At 35.2% G+C, this 27185-nt stretch overlaps 1 protein-coding gene across 1 annotated transcript in view; it reads right to left on the reverse strand.

Moving 5' to 3' along the window:
• Positions 1 to 27185, reverse strand: part of LOC145266457 (uncharacterized) — a 100201-nt gene that overhangs the window by 38446 nt on the left and 34570 nt on the right. Inside the window, exons 3-6 of the mRNA XM_080122136.1 lie at positions 5885 to 5967; positions 4493 to 4593; positions 3580 to 3813; positions 2093 to 2199 (exon numbers count right to left, since the gene is read on the reverse strand). Coding sequence (XP_079978262.1) covers positions 2093 to 2199; positions 3580 to 3813; positions 4493 to 4593; positions 5885 to 5967 — 525 coding nt within the window. The remainder of the gene's footprint in view (positions 1 to 2092; positions 2200 to 3579; positions 3814 to 4492; positions 4594 to 5884; positions 5968 to 27185) is intronic.

Here is a 27185-nt window from a genome sequence, read left to right on the forward strand (position 1 = left end):
ATAATAATAATAATAATAATAATAATAATAATAATAATATAAAAAAAAACGTGCAGGTGACGTTTGGCTTGAAACAGTTGCTGTCAGAATGGTTTTGTTATTGTCGGGACTAAATGAATTCAAAATGTTATTGGGAAGTGACGGTGGTTCGGTGGTTAATGACACGAACTGACGACGTAGGTATCCTAAGTTCAAATCTAGTTTGCTCCATAAAATAATCAATTTCAGTTGACAACTTTCGCGTAAGTACCCAATGTCTTTCTAGAAAGAATTTTGACCAGAAAAATATCGGGGAAACCGATGCCTGCGGATTCATACGACATGATGATGATGATGATGATGATGATGATGACTCGACAACCAACCTAAACGCATCCACAAACAGAATTGCTACAATGTAATAAGCTATTGTACATACCCTGTCAGGAAAAAAATATGATAGGAACAAATTATGTTTCGCCAGTGTTCGCATTCGCTATATATTTATATATTTCACTAAAATAGCCATATAAAACCATAGAATTACGCCAGTAAATCAATTTTTCTTTTAATTATGTCTAGCGACTATGGATTTTAATTTAATGTAAATCTGAAATAGTTGAATTTTTAAATGGGAGACTGTACTTCATAGCCTTAAAAACCTCTCTAAAATACTAAAAAAAAAACCCTGAAATTTAGGAAATATTTATTAATTGAGATTGTTAAACTTTCACAAAAATCGGAAGTGTCTGAATATACTCCCTATTACGACTCCTTATACCTAGCAACTGTGTTTCAAAATTCATAATGATCGGTTTAATAGTGAATCCTGTTCAGCGCCTGGCGACGAGAATGGTGGCTGGCCTCAGAGGTCTATCCTATGAACAACGTTTAAGGGCTCTAAATCATTTTTCCTAGAACGCAGGAGGCTTCCAGGAGACCTCATTCTCGTCTACAACATCTTTCATGGATGGTGCAGCCTGAACCGGGACCTGTTCTTCACTCCTGTCACGAATCGCGGGCTCCGTGGGCACGGGAAAAAGGTCTACTTTCAACGATTCCAGAAGCTTCCACACCAAGCAACGTTCTCAGTTCGGGTGGCATCTCCCATCTACCCGATGAGGTCGTAAACTATCCCACATTAAAGGGCTTCAAGGCGGCCTTGGACATGTTGGTCGGACCTCCACGTTTTTCGCCTTATATAGTTTCTCTTTGTACATAGCCCTCTGAATTCTTACTGACTTTTTCCTCTTGTTAATGGCAATCGCGACCCATTGCGCCTGGAGCTTGATGAGAAGTAGCATTGATTTCTTATAAATCATCTTTTGAAAATCCACCAAAAGATGATGCGATCGGGCCACGACTATCTAAAACCGAAACATATTGAATTAGTTTTGGTATCATGCAGCATGCATACACATTAACATTTCTTTCTTCCCGTGGAGAGTAATTCCTGCAAGGTGATTTGGTCATACGAAGAGCGATTAGTCATCTGGACGTGTAAGTTTCAACCGAACTCTTGACATCCAGACCCTTTGGTATTTGCAGGTCAAACAAAGAACTTGCAGACATCCACAAAGAAAGACCTTCTTTTTCTTTTGCCTAGACGCCGAAGATAGCATTGCTTCATGAAAACTTTGGCAGTCCACCAACTTTGTTACTCTTGTATTTCTTTATTCATGTTTAACTTTTGACAACCTACACCTAACAGTTTAGGTCACTGAGATAAACATATATTTGCTATTTATAGAAGAACTTTGGTTTTCTTTCATTTGGCGACCATTTAGTAAAAAACATTATAGGGGTTAATGGGGAGATAAACCATTAGCTGTTCAGTTATTATATTAATTGAACAAATTAGCTAAAAATCATAGTATACTTTTACAAAATGAATTTAAAACGTTACGTTTGAACGTGAATTAATTGTAACAATTAAAAGAAAAATTATTGAAGCCGTTTATGCTTTGATGGAGTCTGGCTCCTAATGTCGTTGATATTATGAAGAGATTCTAAGATCCTGAATCAGTAGGAGCTAGCATTCGTTCCCGGACTACCAGGAATGTTTGCTGGTAACAAACCGAAAATAAAAAATAAAGAAATCTCTAATACTTACCAACTTGATTCCTATTTTTATCGTTCCCCTCTGCAAGTGAATCTGGTCTTCTTGTGGTTGAGACGGGGTTTCCATTCTCGTTTGATTCCAATTTAGGATTAGTGGCACTAAAATCATTTATAAGAAATCAATGTTAAAAGCTTTAAAATGCATGAGATCAAATACGGAATAAAAAATCTTCCCCTTTAAGTAGATATGAATTATTTACAAATGTTTGACTAATGTAGAGTTGGGCAATATTTATTTCTTCCTCCCAAAATCTACCTCCTCCTTTCTCACCCTTCTAATAATTCTGAAATTTGATTACCCCCCACCCCACCCCAATGCCACAAGGAGTTGTTAATGAAATTCACAAACTTTTCTATAATTCAATCCCATTTGGTAAAATTTCCGTCTATGTTGAACTTATCCACCAAATTTCACTCAGGAATGTTCAAACAGTTTTTATTTGATCGTCGTTCAGTGATAAGTATACCAAAATACGACTTCAAATTTTATTTGATCGTCGTTCAGTGATAAGTATACCAAAATACGACTTCAAATTTTATTTGATCGTCGTTCAGTGATAAGTATACCAAAATACGACTTCAAATTTTATTTGATCGTCGTTCAGTGATAAGTATACCAAAATACGACTTCAAATTTTATTTGATCGTCGTTCAGTGATAAGTATACCAAAATACGACTTCAAATTTTATTTGATCGTCGTTCAGTGATAAGTATACCAAAATACGACTTCAAATTTTATTTGATCGTCGTTCAGTGATAAGTATACCAAAATACGACTTCAAATTTTATTTGATCGTCGTTCAGTGATAAGTATACCAAAATACGACTCCAAATTTTATTTGATCGTCGTTCAGTGATAAGTATACCAAAATAATAATTTTGACACATGCCTTTGCTTTTGACTGTGGTGTCACTCATCAGTTCAAAAATAGTCTGGGGATAGTTTTAACAAACATTATTTTTGAGTAAACTTCCACAGATAAAGGTCTGGAAAGTTGAGGTGCTATGAGCGTGAAACCCCTTCAGAAGCACGCCTTTTGCTGATAATGCGATCACCAAAGTGGCCCACATATCACTGAATAGTAATAAAACAAAGATTGTTGGACATTCATAAGTGAAAGCCAAGTCAGGCAAATATTAAAGTTTATTTGTATCGAATATGGTTGGATTGCAGAAAGGATTGCCGATATATTCATCGATTCTATGAGTGACCTTTCGAGGGGTGCATTTATACACGAATAGAATTTTTTTTTCAAATGCGAATAGTTCAACAGATATTTAAAAATTACTCCACCATAAAAAAATGCCGTTTTCTATTCTTAATTGAGTGATTGTCCAATTTACCAAAGAAGAAAAATAAATATCACCTCACTTAGATCGGTCCGATCACTATGATAGTTATCTTCATTATTAATGATAATAAGTTTGTCAATTTACTTGTTTCGTGCATGGGTGATTACCAAAATCAAAATTCTTACCTGCGGGGAGAATCGTAATGGATGGCACTGTCGCTATCATTTTGGTGATTGTGTCTTTGAATCGGATCTAACCAAAACGAGTTCTCCTCATCGTCAGAATGCAACGATCTCCAGAATTCTTTGATACTTATGCATGATTTGGTGCACAAACCGAGTCTGCTGAGAAGGCGTACAAATATTGTCTGCGAGAAAACCTTCTTTACTAATGTTATGATGATACGATGTAAAGCTTCCCTGGAGGAAAAATAGACAAAAATAAAAGTTTAAAAAATCATTTAACATTTTCTTTTTAATTAAAAAGTCTAGTTTTATAATTGAAAAATTTAAAAATTAAAAGCATATATAATATATAAGAAATGAAGCATACAAAATTAGGACATGTTTCTATTATAGAATGTCACAACAATGCGAAGAGGAAGGCGTGGGCATTTGAAAAACTAAATAGAATAAAATAACGATTCTCAAGCAACATAGGATAGCTAAAATGTTCGTTTATCACTCTCGTTCGAATACATATTATGGTTAAAATACCCTTGTTGCAATTTTTTCAATTTTAATGTAGTATATGAATAAAACTAATATTTCGTTGAGTACCTCTTTATCAAATATGCCTGGGAAACGTGTCCACATACAGATATTTCAGTTGTGTTAGTTATCCCTCTTGTCACAGCCATTCCTCTCATATGCATATTTAAAACCACACGCTCCCATGGTCTTTATACGTGACCAGACTTAACTAGTATTTAGCAGCGAAGTTAACATGCCGAGTTTAAGAAGCCGAGATAATGTCGTTGGAGTGTTAGAAATGTCTTTTTTCTTTTTAGATTTCAGCACTCTTGTCATTTTGATTCTGATTTCCGTCGCCAGAAAGCGGCGTATGGCTCCCAAAAGAATATAACAAAGCAACACTTACCGAGATACAAATCCTCTTCCATCCGGGTCATTATCTTTGAAGCGTTTCTTGATTTTTGTCAGGTTTTGTCTATTCACTCGATTTCTCAGCAACATTTCAATCTGTTTGAAAAATATATATTTGTCCTTAACATCCAATTAGTTGCTATGGAAATACTATTTTAACATTAAGCGTGACAGGTAAAGTAAAATGTAAGTTTTTACTCGGGCGTGACGGAGCAACATGTGGACAGAACCTATTGTAAAGAATGTTTGTCTGAATCGAAAATAAGATTCATTCATTGATTTCTTGCGCATTTAACGATGAACGCTATTCCAAGCAGGACGCAACTCATTTCCCAGAAAAATCGCTCACGCGCTCATTGAACTCTGGTTCATTCTTTAATAAGTATAATTATTTATAAGTTACCGTTTATGATGTAATACACTAGATTTTATCAAAAAATAATAAATGCTCCCTCAATTTTGCTTACATTCCACCTGGCATTTTGAATGTATTCGCAGAATAAACGAATATCGGAATCGTTTTATTTTATAAGTGAAATCTAGATTTGCATACTACTTTTTACCATTCTTCAGAATGATTGATTAAATTACCAAACACTTCACATACTCAAAATGGTGTCTTTTTTTAAAATTTTCGTATGTTTTCGGTTTTATAAAAATACGATTTTAAAGTTGTTTTTAGTAAAAAAAAAAAAAAAAAAAAATAGTTATTATGTGATTGTCTGTTTTGATTTGTAAAATAATCTTTAAGAAATTCGTTATCTTCATTTTAATCCGAGCCAATTTCAATCCAGACTACTTCGACTAATAAAAGAGAACATTTTCGTCGTTTTCGATACGAAAATTACAAATGAAAATTTATTAGATGGGGTGAAGTGGGTCATTAGAATGAAATTGGCCACTGATAAATAAATTCAGAATCCTCTTATTTTTGTGAAATTGTAACAGTATATATGAGACATCAATTAATAAAAAAAAATCCCCAAATTTCATTTTCTTTGGAGTATTTTAAAAAGCATAACATGTGCATAGAGTTCCATTTGAAAATGCAAATATTTTCAGATATTTAATAAATTTTATTCATAGTCATTAGAGACAAATCAATCAAAATTCTAAATATTTTAATTGCCTTTTAAGACACATTAAGTTTTAGATTTTAGACATTTTTTACAATCAAATTTATTTAATAGTTATTGAACAAAACTGAACTAAGGATTCTAGACATAAATAGTATAAATCAATAATAATACCGTGATTTGAATCTTCACGAACTGTTCTGTTCAGCGAATTAATTTTTCACGTTCAGAGGTGGTATATTTCGCGCGTGCGCGCGTGTACGTGCATGCGCTCGCGCGTGTGTGTGATAAAAAAGATGTTTTCTACAAACCTCATCCACCTCAATTCGTGCTTGTGCAGAACGTGAAGTTGTGTTACCATTTTCTATAGAACCGGACAATCTTGACGCATTACCTACAAGCAGAGCAAATGTTATAACAGAAGTTATATCTTTTATGGCAAAATTTTAATTTACAAATAAGATAAATTTATTATAATGAGCCGCCATTGTTGTTTGATATCTAAAAGAAGAATCTTTTTTTTTTTGTTTTTTGTTGTTGTTGTTGGTGTTGTTGTTGTTGTTGTTGTTGTTGTTGTTGTTGTTGTTGTTGTTACAAAAGGAAAAATAAGCGAGGTTGATTATTTATAGTGTATCTTTTGGTCGAATGGATGGAAAATTTGTTAAGATCTATGCGTTTTTATATAGGCGAAAGTGCCCGTCATGAGTGCCGTAGTTTTGTGTGACAGTGTAATCAATTTAGCTTTTTGAAAGATAATTATGTGTGTTCGATGCTTGGTAGCGTTTATATTTATTATATTCATGTTTAAATAAAAGCATGCCAATCGTGTGTTAGCGTGGAACGCACACGTTGGCTAGGTGTTTATTATTTATTGACCGAGAGAAAAGAGAGCGGGTTTGACTGATGTCTGCAAGTAGTCCTGGGCGAAAGAGAGAGAGAGAGAGAGAGAGAGAGAGAGAGAGAGAGAGAGAGAGAGAGAGAGAGAAAGAAAAAAAGAGAATTTGTGTAAGCCTTTAGATTCGATCTTTTTTTTTTATTTGCGCACACGTTAATTTGTGCGTAGTACCATGCACCTTTCTTTCGAATTGCTATTTTCTGTTTGAATATCTCAAGATTACTTGTTATATAATTTAATAAAAACGCCCGAGTTTTAATCAATTTTTCACCCGTTCGATCAACAGATTTACTATCAACATCAAACACTAGAAACAATCCATTTTTTTTATTGTTTCCTGTTTAACAACAACAACAACAGCTATCTTACGCCATGCTGCACGCTAAATCCATCACCACCACCACCACCATCGCAACTACAAGAGAGCATCAATACGTCAACAGTGCAATAAACATAAGAATAAAAAATCTGCTTGGTAAGTATGGTTCTTAGGAGCGTTCTGCTGGAGTAGAGGGCGTCCCTGGAAGCCGAAACGGTAACAGAACTGAAAAATAAGTGGACATTATCGAAGCTTTAAAAGGGCCTCCCTGAAGTATAGAGAGGTGTCTCAATAGTTCTGGTCAATGTAGACGTCATCAAAGACTGGAATAGCTGAATTTCGTCGGGAGTTTGAAAAGCGGGGAGATATCGCTAGGAACTGGAGAGACCGAGGGACGTTGCCAGGAACTGAAGAAAATGGCCAAGTTAAAAGGAAGGAAGAGGGTAAAACAAGGAGTCCTGTTGTTGGAAATTTGCCCTGAAATGGCAGTTGGTTTGCATTTAAGTAATAGTTGAAGATTTATCCTGAAAATGTTGTCCTAATGCGAAAGGTTATTGTGCGTTCTGAGCTGAACTACTGAGCAGAAAGCGGATCACAGTCGGATTAAATTTTCTGGTAAAAATGGACAGTGGCCAGACGCTGATGATGACACCATATATTAACAACATAATTAATTTTTGACTAATGATATTACGATTTCATTTAAATAAACTGTTAGTTAACTGTATTACGATTAATAATAGACATAAATGTTTTTCGTGCCGATTTAATGGGATAAAAGTCTTATGCAAGAATCGCAATAGTCAACAAATACGCCATTTACACAGGTTGAAAAAAATATTAGCAAGTAGGTAATTGTAGGCGTGGCTTAAGGCAGCGATTCAAATTAGCAGAGGAGTGCGAATTCTAAACATAGAATTACAACACTATAACCAGTCGTTCTCGTGCATAAGATGTATTTAACACAATTCCGATCAAGTATGATAACGTTCTTGAACATATTACTAATCTATCCCCTTTTAATTGAACTTTCAATGCACAAGTCATAAAGGCACACATCTGTAACCAAAAAAATTCACAACACTTTTCTTTTCATTAATAAATATTGTTTATGAAAATAAAGATAATTGTCCTTTCTATTTTCTTTTATGTTTCTTGCGTTTTCTACAGGAGGTGACGGGAGCTCAGTGGTTAATAATACGGACTGACTACCTGGGTGTGTCAACTTCAAATCCAGTTCGTTCCAGAGAAATATTTTTACTTGGGGATGTTGGCAACCTTCACATGGTTCATCACGTAAGCACCCAATGTCTTTCTAGAAATAATTCCAAATAAAAAAAGATATAGGGAAAACGAATGTCTACGATAACCATCTGATTCGTACGAAATAAATGAATTATGCTGCACAACAGCAGCAGTAGCGATAGCAGTGAACCTGGTTTTTACGCATCGACTCCTGATTGGACAAAAATACAATAAGCAGTTTCTGGGTATGTTCTTAAAAACGGATTTCTTTTTGTTTGAAGAACCCCCAACAAACGAACGAGATACTTTTACAGATTTACTGATGGTATTCCAATTATAGTACTCAAAAAACTTCAACCTGAACTAGCGCCCATACTTACAAAACTGTTTAAACGTTGTCTTAAGGAGAATAGTTTCCCATCTCCCTGGAAAATCTCATCAGTATGCCCTGTATTTAAGAATTCAGGTGATCGCTCATCCCCCTCTCAGTACAGGCCAATAAGTCTCCTGTGCGTCATGAGTAAGTTGCTAGAATCTGTGTTAAATACAGAAGTAATCAAACATCTCAACAAAAATAACCTTCTTAGTGACACTCAATATGGTTTCCGTTCTGCTAGATCTACAGCAGATGTCCTTACAGTTATATCGCATAGGATTAGCAAATCTCTCGACGGTGGCAATCTTTCTAGGGCAATTGCTCTTGACATATCTAAAGCCTTTGATAGGGTATGGCATAAAGGTTTACTTCATAAGATCGCTAGCTATGGTATAGCTGGAAAAGTCTTCTCAATTATTAAATCATTTCTTTCTGATAGGTTCATAAGAGTAGTAGTTGAGGGGCAAAAATCAGAAGCTCACAGTATTAATGCCGGTGTCCCTCAGGGATCCATCCTGGGCCCAACTCTTTTCCTGATCTACATTAATGATCTTCCAAATCATATCCTTACATCATTTGTAGACATTTATGCTGACGACACTACCATTTATGGTACCACATCTAAGACAGTAAACGAGCAAGTACTCTCCAATTCTCTCTCCTCTGATCTTGAGCATGTAGTACAATGGGGAAAGGAGTGGCTGGTTACTTTTAATGCATCTAAAACCAAGCTTCTCTCTTTACATCATCAACATTTTAATCCACATTTGTCATCAATTGAAATGAATGGCTCTCGTCTTCAGGAGGCCTCAAGTTTTGACAAGCTTCTGGGCTTGACCATTACTCCTGATCTTAAATGGAACACGTATATCAAATCTGTTGCCAAGGCCGCTGGAAAAATGGTGGGATCTTTCTATCGATCCAGTAGATATCTCACTGCTGATGCTATTCTCTATCTATATAAGAGCCAGGTACGTCCAAGGATGGAATACTGTTGCCACATCTGGGCAGGAGCTGCTAGAAAGGACTTGTCCTGCCTTGATAGAGTTCAAAATAGACTTCGTAGCCTCGTAGGAGATGTCCTTTTCTCCTCCTTACAACCTCTATCTCACAGAAGAGATGTTGCGAGTTTGTCTCTGATGTATCGTTATTTTCATGGAAAGTGTTCAACTGAGCTTCAATCTATGGTCCCCCCTCGCCAAACTTTCACAAGAAACACTCGTCTAGCTGTAAACACTATCAATAATTTCCCCCACTCTTTATCTGTGCCTAAACCTAAACATAGATTCCATGAACAAAGCTTCTTTCTTAGAACTGCACGCCTGTGGAATTGTCTTCCGTTTTCCTGCTTTCCGGCTGACTACAATATGGTTGTGTTCAAGTCTAAAGTAAATAAGTTCTTGATGAGCCGTTCCATATAAGTTATTAAATTTACCAAATTTTCATTACTAATGATTACTATATTGACCAACTTCTACTGTACACTCTTTAACCCTTATCCTTGAGTGGCCTCTGGGCCTTGATAATGTGGTGATGCCTTTGTAAAAAAAAAAAAAAGATTACTGAACACAGCGCCAACATATACATACACGCTGTTAGACGAACGCATATGCGCAGTTCATATTCACACATAAACGCACATGGTGTCAACCGAAATGTACACACATACATTCTATCACTAACAAACTAGACATATTAATATACACAAACATATCTTCGTGCTTATGCATTTACACGCACGTAAACACACACGGCGGAAAAAAAAACAAACACAAAAAAAAACAACAACAAAACAACACCAAAAACCTGTGTACTTAATTTCTTGGCACAGACAAACATTACTTCCATTTCTCTAAAACGTTCTCAGATTTTTTGAAGTCTAATTGAATCCTTTATTTATTTTTTATTGTGTTAACCGGTTGTCTATACTAAATTAATATTTTTTGTTTATTTCCAAACAAGTATACAACTAGGGTCGATTTTAAGCCGATTTGATCGCGTTTATCAACTTGGGCCACGCATCTAAAGTTGTCTCGCGCCAGTAGAACCCTTTTTGAGGCACAAAATACTATGATAAGACTATATATATATATATATATATATATATATATATATATATATATATATATAAGACTATACTATATTCTATATATATAAGACTATACTATATAATATATACTATATATATGAGACTATACTATATACTATATATAGGAGACTATACTATATATTAGGCGCAAATTACTAGTTAAGATGTTAAATGAAAAATAAGATATTCTTCTTCATAAAATTAATGTATTATGTTTGATAAATTAACAGTAAATTATCGTTAGGTCACTTCAATCAACGAGTGGAATTTTATTTCTATCATTATGAATGAAATAGACTTATTATCACAAATTGATTGCTACGAACGCTAAAAAGCAAATGGCTTTAAATGTTACTCGTTTTCTTTCTTCGTTTCGTTTATCTTCGCTTTCGTCGTCACTTCCTAAAGCAAGAAAATTTTCACGGGAATGTGTGAACTCAAAATATTTTCAGCAAATGAAAATAAAATATCAATTCTATATCAAAATAGAAAGCTAGTGCGAACTTAAAAACTCACATAAGATCTGATGAACAAAATCAGTTTCCTCAGCGTTTCACCAGCTGGCTGCACCTGAAAGAACCTAAGAACATCGCAAAGAACCCCACTGTGCCATTGAGGCCGAGGATGAAAGTAGCAAAAGAAAGTACTTAATGACTCACATACCAGCTTTTTGCATCTCGCGCACATATTCTTACACACTAACAAGTGTCAGGCGAACAGAAACTAATTGCTACTTACAGCTATGCACGCAGTAACAAGAATGTAAACCAACGCACACACATACACAATGCCACCCTGCCAAATACTCACATGCATATATTAATTACTATATTAATATATGTATGCATGTATGTATGTATATATCCATATGAAATTTTATGTGCATATATGAAATAATATATATAAGTATATATAAATATATATACACATATATATTATTTCATGTATCCACATAAAATATCATACGAAGATATAACTTATATATATATATATATATATATATATATATATATATATATATATATATATATATATATCCCTATACAACTTAACTTATATATATATATATATATATATATATATATATATATATATATATATATATATATATCCCTATACAACTTAACAGAACGTTGTGACGTTCAAAAAGTGACATCAAACCGCTCGCGACAATATTATTAAAAAATAGAGTTGACTTGTCAACGAGAGAGACAGACAATTGTTTCTGTTGACGACGAAGAGGAAAATGGCAACGGTAATGTTACACCTTGCATAGACTTGAATATTACCAAAAGAACCGGTGTTCCTCTTTGTTCTGACAAAGTTTCTATGGTTAAGAAGCGATCTAATTTCCAATATCAGACCATTACGAATGAAATATAGGAAGCATGGTATTATCTCAATGCAATAGAAGTTGGCAAAAGCCCATGGCTGGTCATGGACTTGACATGGCGTTACTAATATTGAGTTGCCGATATAAATCAGATCATGAAAGAAAAAAATAATAAAGAAAGACGCCCGGGAATTTATTTGTTTATTTGTAATCGAAACTTTTTACATGCCTCATGATGAATAGTTTAATTGCTTTATGTTGATGAAACTTGATTGTACAAGTCTGTTTCCGGTGGTTGGATTTTCTTCTGTTATGACTTGCTGACGTTGGTTGAAAGTACGGAAGTCTAATAGGCACAAAAATAGATAATGAAAAGTGTCAAAATCAAAGTTAATGAAGCATCTGTTTGTCGACTTCTTTTGTTTGTGGTTAGAATCACTGTTGAAGGCGGGTTTATGATTGGATTTTATTTCTATAGACTTATAAGTACGAAAGCTGAAATGAAAGTGAATGTAAAAATATTACTAGCTTGTATACAGTGGGTGCAGAAGGGGTAACGGGACGGTTACCTCAGCCATTCAAATTGGAAAGAGACATCCAATAATCAAATTAGTTCTGTTTCTCAATAGTCGATCTTCGGAACATTCAATCGAGTAATTAATCCCGGGCATCACCAGGGTATTAAAAAACTCCTGCACACTACTGATTGTAGATCCGACCCACTAAGGTTTTTAATCCGGCCCGCGGAGCTCTTATGGAAAACGTAAAAAAATATTCATGAAAAATTTTAAATATGGAAAAGTAGTAAAAATAGTGTGGTGTTTTTTTGTTTTTTTTTTGTCGTTGCTTTTGTTTTTAAAGAAAAAAGATTAAAACAATGGCGTTTTGCAGAAAAAGTTTCACTAAAAAAGCAAAACTAATGAGCAAAACAGCATTAAACATTCGTATTACTTGGATTCGTCGAACTACTGTTCTCTTCTTGAGTATCATTTTTACGACGTTTCGATCGATGCAACCTCCGACCTTCTTCAGGTGTATCAGAAATGGAGCATTAAACACGTTATCTTCTTTGTGTATGCTGTATCTCCTTCACTTGTTTTTCGCGCCTGCGCATTGCACCCAAGAGAAGTTTCCATTAAAAAAAAGTTCGGATTTTCTTAATATTGCAATAGTACATTAATGACAGAGCCCCCCACCCCATTCTCATATTTATTATTAAATTAATATTGACTAGCAGAGAGTAGCATGCCAGTAAAAATTCAATGTATTTCGAAGGAAGTGAAAGTTAAACTTTTCTGAGAAATGAAAAAAAAATGTTAGAAATCCAGGTGTGTTCAGCTCGACATCTTCCTGGAATCTGATCTGAAAGGAAATTTGGCGCCGAGAGAACGTTCTCGGCAGCCAGTTGTAACATGCAATCTGATTGGTCAAAACAAATCCGTGGGCGGAGAAACCGTCCAATAAAAAGCTTGCTTTTACTGCGACTAATTGGTTTTGGCGCGCGTGCCTTCTTTATAGGTTCCAATCCGACTCCAACGAAAGGTGTCGGAAAATATATTTTTGAAATTTGCTTTCTTCGCAATCCAATTGGATGAAAAAAAAACATCTTTGTCACGTGAGGTGCTTCCAGCTATGTCGGCAAAACAAGACAGAATTCTAATTTTGTGCACAGAGATTGCGTGGCTGTAGATAACAGAGAATATGGTGCAATATCGAAGGAAATGAGCTGCGTGTGTAACGAGGTATAGTTGATGCTTGTATCGGAGAGAATACAGCTGAGTTGAGCGAAGTAAGAATGTCTCATTCCTTAGTTCGGCTGCGATCTGTTAGAGATCGGCGGTATCGATGGCTTGAATGGCATTGTGTATGCATGCGTGTGATTATTGGCATTGTGGAAGAAATGCGATGTAGTCGTGCATGCATGAAAACGTATCGGGATTGTTTAAGAATCCGAGGTGCAAGTGATGATGAGTTCATTCTAAAATGTTGAGCGTGGTTTGGCCCGGTGGGCGCGATTAATTTCCGCGAAAAATAGCTTGCGTGGATGTAGTCAACAGCTGTACGCGCAACTGAAACGTTCCTTATACAGACGTTATGTTTCTTTCGTGTCGCTACAAGTGTCATCCATTGATTGGGGAGAGATTCATTTTGGCGGCAAAGAAATTAAGAATTTGGAAGGAAAATTCGGTTAGTCGTGCCCGGCCACGCACAACTGATAATCTTTCGTAAATTGACCTCGAGATCGGAAAATATGTTGTCAAAGAAAAAAAAAAGGTGAGGACGATTTCCGAAAAAAATGCAACAACGTCATTCGAAGTAAACCTGTGAGTTATTTCTTTGTCAATATTCCACATATACATTCGTAAAGTTTGTTGATGTACAAAAAAAGAATATAAAAACTCTTCACCATAGCGGTTACAAAAAAAAAAGAAAAACAGAAAAAAGAGGAGAAAAGAAAAGGAGGAGAAAAGAAAAGGAGGAGAAAAGAAAAGAGAGAATCAAGATATGTAAATAACAAAAAAAAAATAACATATTCATCTATCCGATCCTAGTGTAATCAGCTGGCCTGGGTGTGGCAGCGGGACTCGGCACCGGCTCAGAAGTCCAAAGAGGTCCAGGCTTGGCTTCAGAAGGAGTGCTACGACTTTGTACCCTTCTCTCATTGGCCCCACCTCCCTCGACCTGAACCCGCTGGACTGCTTCGTTTGGTCATACGTCGAGAACATCACCAACATGATCTCCTACAACACCAAAGTCAGCCTGATCACCGCCATCCACCGAGTATTCGATGAGCTCCCGCCAGCACTTGTGGAAAAGGCATGCTCCGAGTTCTAAACCCGTATCGAGACAGTGATTGAGGTTGAAAGCTGCTACATTGAATAGATGTCATCTCTACTACATAACCAAGTTACCTAAATTGATTTTTTCAATAAATTTTTTTAAAAAGAACTGTAGTATTGTTCTGTCTGACTGACGTTATAAGCAGTTAATAAGAATAAATGTTTAATTTCAACTTTATCTCTCGCGGTTGATGATAGCCGAATGGTTCAGCTAATGAAGCCAGACATGACTTCTGTTGCCGGGGTTCGAATCTCTCGACTGGTGTTAATCATGACACCCTGCACTGATGATTCCCGAAAGGATGAAAAACTAGTGTCTGTAGGTATTTAATAATTATTATAGTAAATAATAATTATATATCTATATATCTATAAAAGTGAAAGTATCTGTGTGTATGTGTCTGTCTGTCTATGTACATTTCCCTATGCTAAATAACTCTGTCAATTTTCAATCTACAGACTCGAAAGTTGATATACAGGGAACCGAGATTGGGGAAATCCGTTTTCGGCCAGAAATGTAGCTATTAAGGGGTCAAAGTTCAACTATTTGCCCTTTGAGAACTCTACCAAACTCCTCCGACAATTTTGGGTCTAAACACTTGAAATTTTAGATATAGGTTCCTTGGAAATGGATCTAACTTAATAACTTGATTTTAGCCCAAAAGAATAAATGTTAAGGAGTCATAATAGGGGTCAAATTTTTAAAAATTTTAACTTTGACCTCTGATGTTTCTACCAAATTACTCAGAAAATATCGGGTCTAAACATTTGAAATTTTACATAAAAGGTATTCCGAGATAGGGCAAGCTTTTTAATCGGTTTGGGTCGAAAATTTTTAGTTACCAATATATAAATGTATGTATGCATGTATGTTTGCACATCTGCCTAAAACTTTCTACAGAGGCGACGGATCTTTACAAGATCAGTATCGTTTTGAAGTTCGACCTTTCAGACGACAAATATCGAAAAATTGGCTAAAACCATTAATATCTTTACCTTCAACTGGGCAGTTTTCTACGGGGAGCCGCTTTGTCGCCGATATTGTCGAAAGTAATTCCCTCTTTTCGATTATCTAGCCTTAATTTAAACCTACGTTATTTCCGGTTTGGCGGTGGTCATAACAGCAAAGACGTCACGTTTTTCCCCATTCTTTTCCTCCTTCGCGGTAATGGTTCGAGCCTGCCTTTCTATTACCATTTTTTTTTTTTGTTGCTCCACATGCACCTCCAAACACCCGGACTACGCCGGGCTGAAATGCTATATATATATATATATATATATATATATATGATTGTTGAGCTGGATTAAATCCGACGATATGAAATAAAATGGAGGTGAAAGGACATGAATACTCAACGTTTCGCCCGATTTATAAGGGCTTTTTCAAGAGGGATGGTCAACCACCCCTCTTGAAAAAGCCTGTATAAATCGGGCGAACCGTTGAGTATTCAGGTCCTTTTACCTCAATTTTATTTCATATATGTATATATAATTTGAGGTTTCCAAAGGTAGGGTAACAAGTGAAATATAACGAGGTTCATACAAGAGTGCTCAATACAGAAGTAGAGTAGATTACATTTGTCTTTACATAAGCAGTAGTTTGTTGCTACACAGTCATGAGCATGTTTCGGTCTAATAGTATTTACTAACTAGAGACCTCATCAGGCAACAACCCTTATTTTCGAAAACGGAATTCTAAATGAAGAGCGAAAATCTATCCTTAGCAAAAGAAAGCTTATTTTATTATGTGTGTGTGAAGAACAGGGTTGAATTGGGTGCGAATTCATTAGTTTATTCATTCTCGTATTTGTTTATTTACTTATTTATCGGTGACTTTATTGAATTTCGTGTTGGTGTTACTGTTAGGGGTTAGAGTTTGTGGGTTGAGGGGATTAGGTTCTAAATCTAGGGCTATATAGATGTTATCTTTGACAAGCAAAGAGCTCGTTCGTCCATGTCTGAGACTTTCACGGGTCAGTGTCTCATAAAATTATTTTAAAAGTATATTTCAGTTTAATTTGCTTATATCTGAGAAGAGGTCAGGAATTTACCCGGATCTGTTGAATGTTGTCTGGGCTTCCAGTGAACGGTTGAAGGGAGGGAAGGGGGGTTAGAAGCGTAAAAAAGAGAAAGGGAGGAAGGTGGTAGGGGGAGATGGAATGGGGAAGAAGAAAAAGGGACTAAGAAAAGTAGAAGAGAAGGTGGCATCATTTAATAGCTATGTTTTATCTTAAACAAAATCGGTTATTTTTGGACCTCCTCAATATCAATTTCTCTTTCGTTTGTTCATTTAATGTTGATTCATTAATTTGTGTATTAGTAAATTTATTAAAGACGTTTTTAATGATGGTAATTGCAAAATTCAGGATATATGTCATTTATAAACTTATCATGACATGGACGAACGAGCTCTTTGCTTGTCAAAGATAACATCTGTATAGCCGTAGATTTAGAACCTAATCCTAATAAAATTATGGGGTGTTCGTTTGCACCTGACTTTCATAGAATGGAAATATGTCACAAAGTTTAACAAGGTTTTTTTAATATAGATCCACAGAATATTGTGATAAGTGTTTCAGTATGAACAGGTATGGTATAATAACTTATGGGGTTTATCTATTTTATTTTTACTTTTATCATATTTTGCTTTGGTTTTGATAGCCCCAAATTCGAAGCTATCTCTTTAGAACCCTTCCTTTTCATAACTTATCATACTTTCATAAATCAGATTGCATTTTCTGTAGGGTGTTTTTGAAACCAGTCAACGACGGGTACTTTTACTAGTATATATATATATATATATATATATATATATATATATATATATATATATATATATATATATATTATTATTATTATTATTATTATTATTATTATTATTATTATTATTGTATTGTAATTATTTTTTTATAATCTGTGCATCCTTTCAGGAGTCATCAGTGCAGAGAGCCACGATTACCGCCGAACTCGGCCACATTTCTGATTCCATTAGTAAAGAACAAATTGTTCGGCCAACTTTAACCGCCACAAGAATATAGTTGAAATTAACGTTTGTATAAATTCAAGAAGGCCGAGTATGATTACGTGATTTTACCATCACAATCTGCGCACGTGGGCTTAAGTGACTGACTTATTTCATTTCAACGTAAAGTACTCAACAGTAAGAACTTAGTTCTTAAAGGGCAGACATAATTATTATTATTATTATTATAATTATTATTATTATTGTTGTTGTTGTTTTTGTTGTTGTTGTTGTTGTTGTTGTTGTTGTTGTTGTTGTTGTTGTTGTTGTTGTTGTTGTTGTTGTTGTTGTTATCATTATTATTATTATGTCGCTTTTGGCCGGGAAAAATGTACACAAAGACAGAAACATAAAACATCCGAACATGTGTAAGACAATTCCTTGTTTTACCATGAATTTCAAGTTCAAATTAAGAGTTTAAAAAATAGCAAGCGAAACAAATAATCGTTTCTAACCGAAATTTTAATTTGAACTTGAAATTCATGGTTAAACAAGGAATTGTCTGACACATGTTCGGATGTCTTATGTTTCTGACTTTGTGTACATTTTTTCTGGCCAAAAGCGACAACAGCGGCGGATTTTAAAAAATAGCAAACGAAATAAGTAAGACTTTCTAACCGAAATTTTCATTTGAACTTGAAACTCATGGTTAAACAAGGAATTGTCTTACACATGTTCGGATGTTTTATGTTTCTGTTTTTGTGTACATTTTTCCGGTCGTTAGCAACATCAGTGGCGGAGTTTTAAAAAATAGCAGTGGGAAAAAAGCGTTCTAACTGAAATTAGAATTTAAAACTTGAATTCACGGTTAAACAAGAAATTGTCTTTCACATGTTTGGATGCTTTATACTTCTGTTTTTGTGTACATTTTTCTTGCCAAAAGCAACATCGGCTGAGGAGTTAAAAAAACGAACAAAGTAAGCTTTTCCAACTGAAATTATTATTATTATTATTATTATTATTATTATTTATTATTATTATCATTATCATTATTATTATTATCATTATTATTATTATTATTATTATTTAAAAAAGAAACAAAATTTACTTTATTGGTTATTACTATTATCACTAATAGTATTACTAGTAGTAGTAGTGGTGGTGGTGATGGCAGTAGTGATGGTATATTTTATTATTACTGTAGCTGTAATGGTAGGTGTTGTTTTTTGCTGTCATTGCTATTGTTGTTTTTGCTGTTAATATTATTGCTACTGATATTAGTGTTGCCATTATCATTGTAGATTTTATTTCTATTGTTGTTGGTGGTGGTAATAGGAATAGTGGTGGTGAGGGAGGAAAAAGTTTGGGAAGGATCTTTGACCTTGGTGGGGAACCGTCCTAGAGATAATGCCTCGATAAAACTATCGGTGGTGGTGTAACCTTAAATTCACTAACCCCATTTATGGGAGAATGTCGAATCAAAATATTGAAAATAACGATGTGAATGAGGCTAGAACATCTTGTGATGGTTTCACGTCAGGTAGGTGTCCCACTGGTCAACAGGGTGGGTCCTGTCGTCATCATACAACTGTTCGAAATTCTGAGGATGTGGCTGGATATAGGGGGAGTGAGAATTGCCAGAGAGGGTCCCAAGACACGAAGGGAGTTGGAACAGGAAATGTAAAAAAAAAAAAAAAAACGTGGACGGGTGAGGAAAGAAGAATACTGTGGGAATGCTTTGTAAGAAGTGGAAGTACCAAATCTGGTGGATATATCCAAAAAGTGACGGAAGAATGGGAATTGAGAGGAGGAGGAGGAGGAGGAGGAGGAGGAGGAGCTAGAAGTGTCGCGAGTTTGGTATCCCAGTTAAAACAAATGAAAATTACAACCTACTTTCAGTAATTGCAAGAGAAGAGATTGAATGGATGGTTAGGAATGAAATGAATAACGAAAGTAAAATTGATGAAATTAGCTTTGATGAAAGAACTGAGAGAGTGGAAGTGCAGAAGGGAAATGTAAGCGATGATGGGAGGCGGACAACTGAGGAGGTATGAAATCCTATGGTTAGGGGAAATAATGAGAAAGAGTTTGATGGATCTAAGGCAGATGAGATCATTGACTCTGAAAAAATGGAGCCAGTGAAAGGAGCAGATGTATGGAGAAGTGGTGATGAAGCTCGAACTTTGACTTCTGTAGAAAAAGAAGTACTTCAGAAGTTAAGAGAGGTTCTTCTTAGAGACGATATCATAGAGATTCCAAGTATGAAGAGTAGTGATAGGCGGAAGGTGAAAAACGAGGTAAAAATAATTCAAGGAGTAATTCACAACATCATAAGAAAGAACATATCGATTACGGAACTTAACAGGCTTCTGTATGCAGCATCATACGTTATTGCGATTTGTCTTGTCTTATTACAGAAGAAAAAGGGAGAAATGAAGGTTAGAAGGCCACACTGGCAGAGGCGCCTTGAAGAAAGTATTAAACGGTGGCGGAAAGACATTGGTAGAATCGAAGAACTAAGAAAAGGAGTTAAACAAGGACGAGCTTGAAAGGATATAGATTGCTGGAAAAAGGAACGCTGAACGTTCTAACAATGTTGAAAGAGAAGGTCCACACTGGTGGTATGAAAATTAGGAACTTTGTTGAAAAAAGTGTTGCATTTCGGCAGAACAACCTTTTCCGGAAAAATCAGTCTCAGCTGTATAAAGAATTAAATGGTAGTAAACAGGCAGGAAATAACAACACTCCAAATACAAAAGATGCAAGGAAGTTCTGGGGTGGGATTTTGTCTGTCGAAGGGCGATATAATAAGAAGGCTAGCTGGTTGGGATTAGGTCAGAGAAAGGCTATCAGAAATGCAGCAGATGAAGAATTTTGAGATAACCATCGATGACGTTAAGGCTGACAAACTGATGGAGTGATGGTTTAAACAGTTTCCATGCCTTTATCCACCTATAGCTGCTGCTCTACAAAGGGTTGTCCCTGATTGGCTTGTGAAGAACAACACTGATTAGGAAAGATCCTACAAAAGGAACAGATGTCAATAATTATAGACCAATTACATGTCTGCCATTGATGTGGAAACTGTTGACTGGAATATTTGCAGAGAAAATCTATGAACATCTAGAGAGCAATGGTGTTTTTCCTGACGAACAAAAGGGGTGCCGGAAAGGCTCGAGAGGTACTAAAGAGCAACTATTAATTGATAAAGCAATAATGCAAGATGCGAAGAAGAAGAAGAAGAAGAAGAAGAAGAAGAAGAAGAAGAAGAAGAAGAAGAAGAAGAAGAGGAATCTGAGTGTAGCATGGATCGATTACAGAAAGGCTTATGACATGGTTCATCATTCATGGATACGGGAAATATTTTTGATGATGAAGGTTGCTGAGAATGTGGTAGGGCTTTTGGAGACAAGTATGGCTCAATGGAAAACGGCACTGACAGCAAACAGAGAGGATATGGGACAGGATGGCATTAAACGTGGGATATTTCAAGGAGATTCGTTATCGCCACTCTTTTTGTAATGATACTGATAGAGAAAGGGCAAAGGAACTGGCTAGGAAGAAAATGCATGGAAAGTTCTTCCAGGATATAGCAAAAGTGGCTGATAAAGATCATGACAATAGCTTACAGCTGGGTATCTGGCTAAGAGGACTGAAGCTTTTGTTTGTGCAGCACAAGAGCAGGCATTATGAACACGATTGTTCAAAAAAGTGGTCTTGGAGAGGAAGTTGCTGCAGAATGCCGGATTTGTGGTAAGACCTCAGAGTCAATTGCGCACCTTGCAGCAGGGTGTAGTGGACTGGTCCAGAGAGAGTACCGCAAAAGACACGATCGCATGGGACTCCGGATGTATTGGGAGGTGTGTAAGAGGGTTGGGGGTGAAGTGTGCTGGAAAATGGTCTGATGAAGTGAGAACAAGTGAGGATGGCAAGGTAGAGGTATGGTGGGAAAAAAGTGTCATAACGACTAAGCAATTGGAAAATTATCGTCCGGATTTGGTCGTCATTGACAAGGTCTCAAAAAACTGGCAGATTGTAGACTTCTCAGTACCCTGGGACAGGAATGTGAGAGAGAAGGAGAATGAGAAGTGGAGCATTTATGCTCCATTGGCCTTGGAGATAAGGCGTATACACGGGGTTAAAACACAAATAATCCCGGTCGTAGTTGGTACACTAGGAGTAGTATCAAGTCGTCTGGAAGGACAATTGAAAAAACTACAAATCCCCGATGTTTTACGTGGCCTTCAAACCTCTGCCATTATAGATACCACCAACATCCTTAGGAACACTCTTGATCTTTGAAGCTCCTGGTTTGAAGCCGGGATTAAGGGAAATCCTCTGGAAATGAATCCCATCCCTTTCCAGAGAGACGTCCATAAACGAAATCAGAATTGTTATTATTTTTTACCTACAAACACTAGTATTTAATCTTTTCAAGAATCATCAGTGTAGAGAGTCACGATACCTTTGGTCGGGAGATTCGAACACGGCCACGAAGCCATCTATGACTTCATTAGCAAGGAACAAACTGCTTGACTAACGATATATATATATATATATATATATATATATATATATATATATATATATATATATATATATATATATATACACACACACACACACACCCCATGACAGAATTATATGCAAACCGATATTTTTGTTCTAACTCCGATAGTTTTCAATGAAAATTCGTGAAACTTTGCACGGGATACGGCAACACTAATGCATGCGCAGATCTAAAATTTTAAGCTGATCTGCGCAATAGCGAGCAAACGGCAGCCATTTTGGTGACTTGCAGTTTTTTCAGCGTGCAAACTTTATATGCAAGATGGGTAGTAAAGGTGCTTTAAGTCAAGTTGAGAAGTCTAAAATTGTTCAAAGGCTCCATAATAAGATTTCCACCTTAGAAATTGCCAAAGAATTACACCGTGATCATCGTACAATAAAAAAATATTGTACTGACCGTCAACATCTCAACGGACGTTCTGACAAAGGGAAAATTCGTAAGAAATCATATCTGTCACGTCGAACAATGAGCAAGATAAAGAGAGAAGTTCACGGTAACACACTTGAAACTAGCAAACAAGTTTTTGAAAAAGCTGGCGTTCCTGGTGTGCCCAAATCAACTCGTTGCCGTATCCTGAGGGCGATTGCAAAATTTCGAAAGCCAGAGGTCCGCCCTCAATTGAAGGATATCCACACAAAAAAGAGAATGGAGTTGGTAAGAGATCACATGAAGGTGAATTTTCAAACTGTTTTGTTCACAGATGAGTATCGAGCGACCCTTGATGGACCCGATGGGTGGAGGGGAGGATGGTATCATAATGAAGGTCTACATCCTCAAAGATCAGGCGTCAACAAGGGGGTAGTGGTGTATTGTTCTGGGCTGCCATCATTGACAATGAGCTGGTAGGACCATTCAAAGTCGCCGATTGAATGAAAATTACCGCCAAACATTTATTTCATTAAGAAACACTTGGAACCCTAGCACAAGAAGAAGAATTTGGCATTCCGGAAAAAGATGGTATTCATGCATGATAATGCATCGTCTCATTCTGCAAGGATAGCCACTGAATATTTGGAGAGAGTTTTTGCCAGACATGGGAAAATAATGCGATGGCCAGCCTGTTCTCAGATTTAAATCCCATCAAAAATCTGTGGAGCATCTTGAAACAAAATATTTACTCCGGAGGAAGGCAGTACAGCTCCAGGGATGACCTCTGGAATGCTATTCTGACTGCTGCCAAAGACATTTCATCAGATGAAATCGAAAGTTTGACATCTTCAGTGTACCAAAGGCTTTTTGCTCTTGTCAACAAAAATGGCAATTAAACAGGATATTGATTGTACTATGACACCACATTGAAGTCGTTTGTTTATTATTGTTGTTCTCAATTTACAAATTCCTAGAATAATCAATGTTTCGATGATCTTTTAGCACTTCACCATATTTTAGCATTGGTTTGCATATAAAGTTGGCACGCTGAAAAAAAAATGCAAGTCACCAAAATGGCTTCCAATTGTTTATTACTGTGAATATTATCTTAAAATTATAAATCTGAGCTTGTGTTAGTGTTGCCATATAGCGTGCTGAATTGAACAAATTTTCATTGAAAACCATCGGAGTTGAAACAAAGATATTGATTTGCATATAATTCTGGCATGGGGTATATATATATATATATATATATATATATATATATATATATATATATATATATATATATATATATATATATATATATATAAAGCTGAATGTGTGTGTGTTATATAAAGACATATATATATAATATTGAATTAGCTCTAGGACATTTAACTATCGAGCTTATTATATATCTAAATTACAACGAGCACTTTCTATTTCCTGTATTTTAATTAAACTAGTAATTTCACTGTTACATTAAAATAAACTCAGCTCTTTAGACTATTGTTCTAATCTCCTTTAAATTATATATATATATATATATATATATATATATATATATATATATATATATATATATATATATATATATATATACTAGCAAAAGTACCCGTCGTTAGCTGGGTTCAAAAACAGCCTACAGAAAATGGACTCTGATTTATGAAAGTATGATAAGTTATGAAAAGGAAGGGTTTTAATTTTTAACTTTTTTATTTCCATACTTTGTGGACCAGGCGCAGACGCAGACCCCACAATTTTAATGAACCATCGTTCTGCCCGATCAACATACCCATTCCTGTGTTTCGATACATCTTCTATCATTCTATGTAATCAGTTTTTTAAAATATTCATCAGACACACACACGCGCGTGCGCACATTCAGCTTTATATTATAGATATATAATTATTACTATAATTATTTAAAAAAAAACATTGGAACAAACCAATGCAGTGTATAAATTCGAATGCTCTATGGGAGAATGTAACTCCGAAAATAATACATACATTGGGCATACAACGACAACGTTGTCCCGGCGAATAACCATGCATCTAAATAATACTAGTGCTATATATAAACATTTGGTAAAAGAACATAACTGTCTCTCCTCCAATCTTAGAAAGGTCCTCGTTGACAACATAAAAATTATACAACATGAAAATAATATTAAAAAATTAAAAATTCTTGAACCCATTATAAATGATATCGAATTCGAGAAATACAGTAACCTTCTAAAATATCTTGCGCAGTTCGTAGTGGACGGACTTTGTTAACAGTGTCTACGAACTAGCTGATTTTAATACTCGAATTTTTATTGAGCTATATTTTAAATCGACTTTTCATCGGCTCTGTATATTTTAACTTATCATCACCTAACGCCGTTTACTGTATATTTTAGTGTTCACTTAGAATTCTCATTTCCGCTCCTTCGCACTTTTTCTTCAACACCTGAAGATGATTCGTGGGTGAATCGAAAGCGCTCATGACAGCAACAACTATGAAACTTTTATTAATATTTTTGATTTTGATATAAAAATAATTATATATGGAAAATTGAAAAATTAAAAAAAATAATCATTAAGCAAAGTGTCTCCGTTGCATTTAATAACATTTGCTTGAATATATATATATATATATATATATATATATATATATATATATATATATATATATATATATATATATATATATATATATATATATATAATCACGGTGAAACACTGATGCCCACCAGATTATCGAAGTTTAGCAACAAATGCGTCTGGACAGTACAACATGGGTGACAATTTTGGGAATGCTAGGCGCTGTGTGTACCGTGCCAGACGTAGAAATTTTCAGGTTGATATCTGGGGGCGCGTTTAATCAACTGGGAGAGATAAACCCTAAAACATGCATCTAGGACAAGAAACACTATGATATAAAATCCTGACGTCAACTATGTACCCTCTGACTTGTGGCAGCGATTGCACCGACTTAAATTAGCAGTTATATCAAAAACAGTGGTTGGTTCTTCACAAAACCTTCACCACTATAAACAAATCATTTGTATGAATCTCCGAAAAACTTAGTTGTTATGGTGGAGCTTATACATCGAAAATCAACAGGAGACTCCATCATATGATGGAGCCTTATATATATATATATATATATATATATATATATATATATATATATATATATATATATATATATATTAAATCAAATGGAAAAATCATCTGAAAAAGTTGATGGCGACAGGAAATTTTTATGGACACATAAATCGTAAAATTGCCTTCCCGCTAACGAAACAGCTGGCTGTAATGAAAAAGAAATCCAGGAGAAAATAAACGAGTTATAAAAAAGAAAAAGTAAGTCTTTGAATTTCAACAAAGTGTTGCAGTGTTGCACTATATATATATATATATATATATATATATATATATATATATATATATATATATATATATATATATATATATATATATATATATATATAAAGAACTGTAGCAGGCCGCCCGGCATGACCCGGTTGTAAAATACACTTTAATATATTTTAATTTATACAAATTTTGCATTTATTATTATAGAACAAATTCTCTACTAATTATATTGTACCCAATATTTATCATCATCATCGGCGGTCACTCGTGTCCGAGTAAGACTGTCCTCCGTTGTGGCTTCTGTGGGTCCTCAGGTGAGCATAGAGCCCAATCCTAGATAGACCAATAGACCAATGATAAAAAAGACTTCAGTGCCATCATCTGGAATTGAAACCAAACATTCAGCGCTTAAGCCTTCTTCGTTTCCGTGTGAACTATCGCTAGATGAATAAAAACGCTAAAGATTAATCAAGTTGAAGCTAAAAATCTATACGTATGCATGCTCAGAAGTTTGTCGATTTATACCTGCGCAGATCAACTGCTTTTTTAACGTTGACCCTTTAGCAGCTATTTTATAGACTAAAAATTAAATCGAAAGTCCCGAGGTCTAAATACTCTCTATATAAAGTTTCAAGTGTGTAAACCAAATATTCAGAGAGTAGTTTATTAGAGACGTTTTGTACATACACAGATAATGGAACTTTTATATATATACTAGCTGGCCGCTCGGCATTGCCAGATCGTAAAATACGCTTAAATAGTATATTTATGCAGATTTCGTATTTACTATTATAGAGCTAATTTTCTATTCATTATTATATTATATCTAATATATATTAGTGATTTCAAAAGTTTTTTTTTAAAAAAAACTGTTTCTTTGTCATCAGTTAGAATCGAAACCAAAACATGGCTCTCCGTTAGCGTATGAACTAAATTCATACGTATACAAAAACTGCAAAAAATAACGTTGGTTAATCAGCGCATGCGCAGAAAAAGAAACGGTCGACTTTACGCGAGAACAAGGTCTTTTTTTCTTTTTTTTTTTCTTTTTTTTAAATTTGACCGTTTAACCGCTATTTTACGGGCTAAAAATCAGCAAATTGTCGTTCAGGGGTCAAAATTGAAAGCAAAACAGTTGACCTTCGCAGAAGTAATCGAATAAACCTGTTTGCATACACAAAACTACATTCATAGGTTAAACAACGTAAGTTCTTTTATTATATATGGGTGTAGCAGCAATGAGGATGGATAGTTGTCTGTTTTGGTTTC

Source organism: Euprymna scolopes, chromosome 41, assembly GCF_053919585.1.
Source record: "Euprymna scolopes isolate OS-2025 chromosome 41, ASM5391958v1, whole genome shotgun sequence".
Lineage (NCBI taxonomy): Eukaryota > Metazoa > Mollusca > Cephalopoda > Sepiida > Sepiolidae > Euprymna > Euprymna scolopes.